This window comes from Nematolebias whitei, chromosome 20, assembly GCF_014905685.2.
Source record: "Nematolebias whitei isolate Nwh7 chromosome 20, NemWhi1, whole genome shotgun sequence".
NCBI classification, from domain to species: domain Eukaryota; kingdom Metazoa; phylum Chordata; class Actinopteri; order Cyprinodontiformes; family Rivulidae; genus Nematolebias; species Nematolebias whitei.
In genome coordinates this window covers 30103028-30110600 of record NC_056517.1, presented here as the reverse complement: position 1 = coordinate 30110600, position 7573 = coordinate 30103028, and the positions used below count along the sequence as shown (strand labels likewise).

Below are 7573 nucleotides of genomic sequence, written 5' to 3'. Positions count from 1 at the left end.
CCGAGACGTCACGTTTGGCCTTCTCTCTTAGAATTTGGCATTACTTTCTGCTCAAAATAACAAACAAAAAAATAGAAATCATAGTTTCGAAGTAGTGTAAAATTATTGAACTTTTATTCCCCTCTGTTTGAACTTTGCGCCCGCATTTCATCCCAAATGGTTTGAATTGTGGTGAAAAAGCGCACCGAATCAAAAATATTAAAAGTGGCTAAACCATCCTAAAATGTTGTCAATCACCATTAAAATATAAATCCAATCATCTTTTTCTGATTCCACGTTAATATTTGGATGAGTTCAAGCAGATTTCTGTTGTTCAAAATATTTTAATAAAGCTTTTCAACACTGAAATACATACAAACGGCCCTCTTTGCTCATAGAACCAAAGTATCTACAATAAACCAGCCTGACCTGACAACGCGTTTCATCAAGACTTTATATTTAAAACATAAAAAATAAATCATAATTTAAAAAAGAAAAATACATCAACTTAGACAACAAAGTGCAATGCAAGCAAAATATCCATCATAAATATCCCCAAATGAATAAATTACAAAACACACATCAAAACATCTGAGAACTTGAATTAGATTATTTTTACTTGGATTTTTATTACATCATAGTGGCCCTACATAAAATAAAGATCTGATTGGATGACTGTAACATTCAGCAGAAGAGTCTTTAATTCAGGCCTTTTGATGAAAGGAAATGAAAGAAAACCAGCTGATAAATCAGGAGAAAGCAGCAGAAAGTGAGATTAACGCTCCGGGAAGGTGTTCAAAGTTCAAAGTTGCCAGGTCACTCAAATCTCCAAAAAAGCGTCCTACATGTTTCACAGGCCTTTCTTCTTCCTCCTCTGTCCGGCCCTCGTGTCAATCAGCACTTTAAGAATGATTCAGATACACAATCAAGTATTGTTGGAACAAAAAAAGAAGCCGTCTTATTGTATTTAGTAAATATTATAAAAGTATCGGTGTTACTTTGAGTCTCTATTTGAACAAGAGGACTCTGTCTCTTAGTGTCCTCCAAAGTGGGAGCTGCTCTCTTCTGTGCTTCTTTTGAGTCTTTTTGGAGTTCTTTGCGGGGCGCAGTTAAGGCTTGTCAGTGCATTGTTTGCACAGGCTGGCGGTTGCGTTGTTGAACAGCGCGCACTTATCCGGGCATGAGGGCGCAGCCACGCCGGTCGGGAACGGGTATCCGGGCGGCTGGTCGTACGCGCCCAGCCCCGGAGCTGCAAGCGCAGTGGTGGCCGGGATGGAAGCCGCGGAGATCGCCTGGCCCTGGTTCAGATACGCCACTAGCCTCCTCATCTCCTCCAGCGCCTGCGCCTGCATGAGGATGTAGTTCTTAGCGAGCAGCAACGTGGCGATTTTGGAGAGTTTCCGCACGGACGGGCTGTGCGCGTAAGGGATGACAGCCCGGAGCTCGTCCAGCGCGTCGTTCAGGTCGTGCATCCTCCGTCTCTCCCTGGCGTTGATATTTAGCCTCAGCATTTTCTGCTCTTTGGTTTTCTTACCTCCCTCGACTTTCCCCCCGGGGCCGGTCCGCACGTCGGCCAGGAGGACCATGTCGCACCTGTCGTCGCTGTCATCGTCGGGGCTCTGCTCCCCGCCGCTGCTCTCTGCCGCCGAAGTCCTGTTGGCGCTCTCCCCGTAGTTGACGCACAAAGATCCAGTCGGCAGACCCAGCGTGCCCCCTCTGCTGCCCGCAAGTCCCCCCGGCTGAATCGGGTCTGGGTCTGCCTGGTCAAAGCAGCCGATCTGGGACTGGCGGTCTCTGGTGGGCAGCTCCAGGCCGGCCGATCTGAAAGGGTCCATCTTCTTGGTGGACACGGCGCTGAGAGTTTTATGGAAAATGTCCCCCGCGCCGGCGTTCAGGCTCATCCTCCGATCCATAGCCTCTTGGGTCGCGCGTCGCAGGCTACGGTCGCGTGTGGGAACTCTTTGCGCGTCTCGGAGAGTTCCTCCCGACTGTTCTGAAACTTTCAGGCTCCTCTTCGTCAGCTGAGGAGGTGCTGCGACGAGGAGGAGTTGAAGTGCCGCTCTCCTCTGACTGCTTCTCTGCCTGTGCCGGATTCACCTTCACCGGATCATCCTCGTTACGCACGAGACGCTTCAGTCTTTGTGCGCGATTATCTCGAGGCGGAATATTAAAAAGGATTCGCCTATTGGGACAGAGACACCCTCTCCCCTCTCACTCTCCACCCAATCAGGTTAACGTTTCAATTAAGGGCGTTTAAGCGTTGACAAACATTACCGCGTGCGCCTCCTTCCCCTCCTCTGTGCGCGCGCGCGTCTTTTTGGTAACCTCCCGGATCATTTTGAACAGTTAGCGCCTCTACTTTTTACTGTTTCTGGGCAACATGTTGCAAGCGTGTGCACGTTTTTTCAGCTTTAGAGGTTTTATTTTTTTTACATTTAAATGGAAATTGAAGCATTTTGTCAAAAGTGTTTATAACTTTTTTTTAATCAAATCAAAAGAGGGGCTCAGACCAGCTGTATTTTCTTTAGCATCGCCTAAATCACAGTTTTCCTTTCTTGTTTCCTGCTTGCACGTTTTTTTTATTAAAATTAATTTTCCCAACAAATGACCACATTTGTGTGCGCGTGTCTCACTGTGAGTTACTTAGTTCGTGCCGCCATCTCCTGGATCTGATCATTTAGTGCACTTCTTCATGCAACATCACTAAAACAAAACACACTTTCTAGGCATATATTTGTTTGTTTACTTTAACAAACAATCAGATCCATTTGATTTGATTTGATTTTGTTGATTTTTTTTTAAGCAGCTGAAGACTCATTTAATGACAAACTGTATGGTTGTATATAGTGTTTTGTGTTTTGGATTTACTTTTATACCCTTCTGTTTTACTTCTTGTTGTTTTTTATGTAACATTTGTTCAGCTTTTATTTTGTGATGCACCTTGTGCTTTTATTCTGTGAAAGTTGCTCCACTTGTTTGATAAAATGCATGAAGCTGGGGTTTCTGGGAGCAGGATTTTACACATTTCCCACAAAAAAAAGTCTAATAAAGTACAGAATTGCATTAACTTGTGAATAAATTAAACTGTTTGTAATTCAAAATGTAAAATGAAATATCTGTGGCACTTATAGGACAAACCATTAATCACAAATCTGACTCAAAGAACCATAAATCTAGAACCAAACTCAGAAACATATCTTAAAATCTTCACGCACTAAATAAATTCTGTCTTGTAATCTTGAACAATTAAACAATTTATTAAAACTGTCGTTCTTTCGCCCAGTTCAGCCTTGTTTAGGATGGACTGAGTGAAAAACATCCGTGATGTAAAAGGAGAATATTTTGTCCTCCAGGCCACAGAATGGGGACTTTCTCAAACATCATGTGTTGGGAAGTGCTGCAACTTTTGCTCTTGTGAAGTCTTCACGAAACAAAAACAATGGTCAAATAATCAATTTAAATGCATGTAACATTAGAGGTGCAACAAATGTCAAAAGAGATCTGATTCATAAAACCATGACAGATCTTCCCGCAGAATGAGCTGCGGAGAGCAGCGTGCACACCAATCCCCGTTCCTTTGAATTATTTAACATCTTTGCTGTAAATGAGCAAACTATCTTATCTTCTCAAAGAAACTCACTTGTCTTGTTCACAAACTCAGAACCTTTTCTACCAGATTATAATAAAATCATTTAAAATCACAGCATTTTACAAAACACACCCCTTTAATTGTAAATAGGCTTTAAAGCATGTTTAAGTATTTCAGGCGTGTTGTTCAGGAGGTTTATCACATGCTGGAGTTGTGTTCCATTCCTTGAATCGTCCTTAAAGGATCAATTTTACAATGAACACATAAAAATGACAGAAGAGTTACAGAGGTTTGGGTCTGATTGGGGTGTTTTGTACCTCATTTTCAAAGAAGGATGGATTCTTTTTAAAGCGAAACATTCTGATTGTTAAAAGGCGCGAGACAAAGGAAGAACTGTTTAGCATCAACTGTGTTAGTTCAGCAGAGCCGTCACACCTGAACTCCACAGGTGTGACCCACACCCTCCCTGAGAACACCATGGTGCCTTTAACGTCACCCTGACCAGACTTTCACATTCTCCTCCTCCTCTGGTATTTCTTTCACTCATCAACAGCCCAGTTTGTAATTATTCTCCATTTAAAGACACTGAAAAACACATTAAGGGGCAAAATCCTGGTCCTATAACAGTCTTGTTACCATGGTGCACATACATCCGAGCTACCTTCAGCAGTGGTTACAGCTGACTCCTGTCAAATGAAAGCATTGTGAATGTGCCTTGGGTTTTTTATTTATTTATTTATTTATTTTCCACTCTCTGAGTTTGATGTCTTGGCAAGCTACGTATTAAAAAACAGTAATGAGGCGCGCAGGAAAAAGCTGCTCGTGTTTCTCACAAAGAATCACCCGCTGGAGACGATTGTGTTTGCCAAAGAATTTTCTTGCTCCTGCTTCAACAACAAGAAAAAAAAAAAAAAGGCTGAGATGAGAATCATTTATTGCATTTTAGTGGTGGGAGAACACCTGAGCATCAACAGATTTTTGCTGCTGCAACACAAACCTTCAAGGTCAGAGTTTTAGTTCATTCCGAGCATGTTTCCATTAGTCCCTGCGTGGGGCAGGATGCCCGAGGAGTTATCGCCCAGCGATCGACACAGACTCTTCGTCCTGAGAACACCTTCATGGCCAATCAGCTTCAGCTAATGACACAAAATGGGCAAGGACGCTGCCACAGCCGTTACAGTCACATCACATCAGCACTTTGCTAACAAGGAAGCTACGAAGGCCAAACTGAGGGGGAGCCAAGACTTGTTGAAAACCTCAATTGATTCATGATTTGATACAACTGTTGGTAGAAATGTAAGAATGTGCATTATTGAAAGGAGCTAATTGTCAAACTGTAGTTTCTCAAATTTGTTGTGATTTAATTAATAGATTTGGACTGTTGACCTGACAAAAACAACAACAAACAAACAAATAAATTATCTGAGGTTTGTTGATTGTAAGACGACACAGTGAAAGGAATTTAGAGCTTATTTTTATTCTAGACTTAGACTAGAATAATCGTTTGTGCATCAATATGCTTAAAGCCTTGAAATGTTAATTATTAGGTCGATTTTTTTATTAGTTGTTTCATGCATTTTTCTTTATTATAGATATTGAATCATTTGTATGTTTTGTGAGCAAAAAACAAGCCAATTAAAACCAAAATATGCAGAATTTAATGTAAAAAAAAAAAAAATACTGACCCAAGAAGTTCAAAGGAAAGTATCAGCTCTTCATCCTTTCAAACTAAAAGTATAAAATTGATCATAGAAATATTGTGTTTTCTTTCTTTTTGTCTTAATATAAAATACAGGTTTACAGCTTAGGTCTACAGAAGACAACACGATTTCTGTGTCTCCATACAAACTTTATTTATTAACATGGTTCAACTTGTTTTATTTTTCTGAAGCATAAAGTGTTCTCTGGGTAAAGCAGGTGGATGTATAAAAAAAAAGTTTGGAAGCTCAGATGTACGTTTATATTTTCACCACCAGGGGGCAGCCAAAGATTAATAAACCAAATTAGGTCGAGGCATGAAGAAGGAACGCGATGAACTCACTTTGTGGCAGACTTATTTAATTTATTAATCCTGAATATGTTTTTTATTATAAGTCTTATTCTTATCAGCAGAAGCCAGACTTCCAGGCTGTGCAGTTCAGATTTGAAAATCATGTTCTGTAATATTTTGGTCTGTACTCACACCCTGCTGTGCACCATATGATCATGACGGGGCGTATTTCCCTCTGCTGGTATGTTTATTTTGACATGTTCCCTTTCTTATAAACAGCTAAACGTTTATTCACCCCCCCCCCCCCACCCTCTCCCAAACTCACTTTAATCATTATGAATTTATTTTTGCAGCTTCTCTCCTAACAGCCCCAATCAAAACGTTTCAAAATGTCAAACCAGTTCCTGATTGCTTATTTAAATAACTTTAAGTTATTAACATTATTGAATTGATGAGAATGATTACACCCCCCCCCCCCCCCCCCCCCACCACCACCACCACCACCACCTTTATTTTTTCTCACCACCAGGCCCATCCATCACTCCTGCAGTCAGTCTAAAATAACATCAAGTCATTAATCAGGATTAAATTGTTTTCTGCTGTCAGAGTGCTCCTAATTAAACCAATGCGTATTTTAACTGATATACCAAATATTATTAAACAGAATATTATGGTATTTACAAGTTATCTTGTCCTCATTTTTTAATATTGATGTTTATAAAAAAAACACACCATGAAGTTAAAAAAACCTGATTTTCCCTCTACAAATATTTTCATAATCTCAAAGCTTGTGGGTGGTTCTTAATTCTGTCCAGTTTTGTTGGGTCATAATTTCAATGTATATATTGTATATGAACCAGCACATGAGCCGGAGGACATCCTGATCTGTTGCACACGTCATCACCTCGTGCTGCACCGGTTTTTAGGTTATTTAAGAGGAAATTCAACAACTTAACCTCATAAATGTCACCTGAATACGTTTTCCCCCCCTCAGCTCAAGATTTACCGGATTTCCTTTGAATCTGCTGCCAACGTGGTGAACAGAAGTAGAAAGCACAGGTTTTAACCAGTTTATTAGATTTAAAGGGTTTAATTCAGTTTAAATGCTGGAGGGAAACATCTTGACAACATTCCTGAATCAATACAGTTTAAATAATTCTTCCATTTCCTGCTTCTTCGCCGGCAGGAGGGAGGGAAACAAAAGGCGCGCAGATTTCAGCACCACAGAAGGTGGACAGCGCTCCGGGCAGCCAGAGAGGATGGACAGCTCCCACTGACACACGCGCGCACACACTAGAAATCACATGAAACCAGATCTTTGTGAGATTTCACTTTATTGTTTCTTTTTTTTGTTTGTTTTTTAAAAAGACAACATAAAAAATGACTTTCAGAAACAAAACACAGAGTAAAAGTAAAATTGCGAGTTTTAAAACGAGCTTAAGTAAATCCACTGATTTCTTTCTAATTTGTGTTTTCGTTTCTTTTTTCTTGCAGACACGTGAAGATGGAGGATCATCTCTTGGCATTCACCGCGTGCCTTAATTGTAAGACATTAAATCAAGGTCCGCTGTGAACACGGAGAGACACAGCCAGCTCGTCTGTGTGTGTGTGTTTGTTTGAGTGTGTGTGTGTTTGTTTGAGTGTGTGTGTGTTTGTGTTCATCCTCCTTTCCACCAACCCGAAATGAGACTTTAGGCCTGAACTCTCGACTAAAAACGTTTTAGGACACATCTCCTCATCGGTTTAAAAACAAATTATCTATGTCTTAAAGTCCTTACATTACAAGACAACTATAACAGTTTAGGTCAATAAAAACAAGTTTGGGTACAGGAAGCATTTTGACGGAGAACAACCAGTTTTGGGTGCAGAATTGTTATACATCCGGCTTTGTGCAGAAAAAAAAATGGCTCCGTTTGGTCCGAAAGTGCCGCCGGTTTTGTCCAAAAACGACGCAGTGTATAGAAGTCCTTCAGTATCCCATACTGCACCTGTAAATAAGAAGAAAAAAACAAACA

At 40.7% G+C, this 7573-nt stretch overlaps 1 protein-coding gene across 1 annotated transcript; it reads right to left on the bottom strand.

The window, feature by feature from the left end:
• Positions 1 to 774: 774 nt before the first annotated feature.
• bhlhe22 (basic helix-loop-helix family, member e22) lies at positions 775 to 2107 on the bottom strand. Its single transcript, XM_037693785.1, has one exon. The coding sequence runs from the start codon at positions 1890 to 1892 to the stop codon at positions 1089 to 1091; it is 804 nt and encodes a 267-aa protein (XP_037549713.1). The 5' UTR covers positions 1893 to 2107; the 3' UTR covers positions 775 to 1088.
• Positions 2108 to 7573: the final 5466 nt, after the last annotated feature.

Bases quoted from the DNA above. Each gene is read 5' to 3' on its own strand.
- bhlhe22 (XM_037693785.1), bottom strand. From the start codon at position 1,892: ATGGATCGGAGGATGAGCCTGAACGCCGGCGCGGGGGACATTTTCCAT.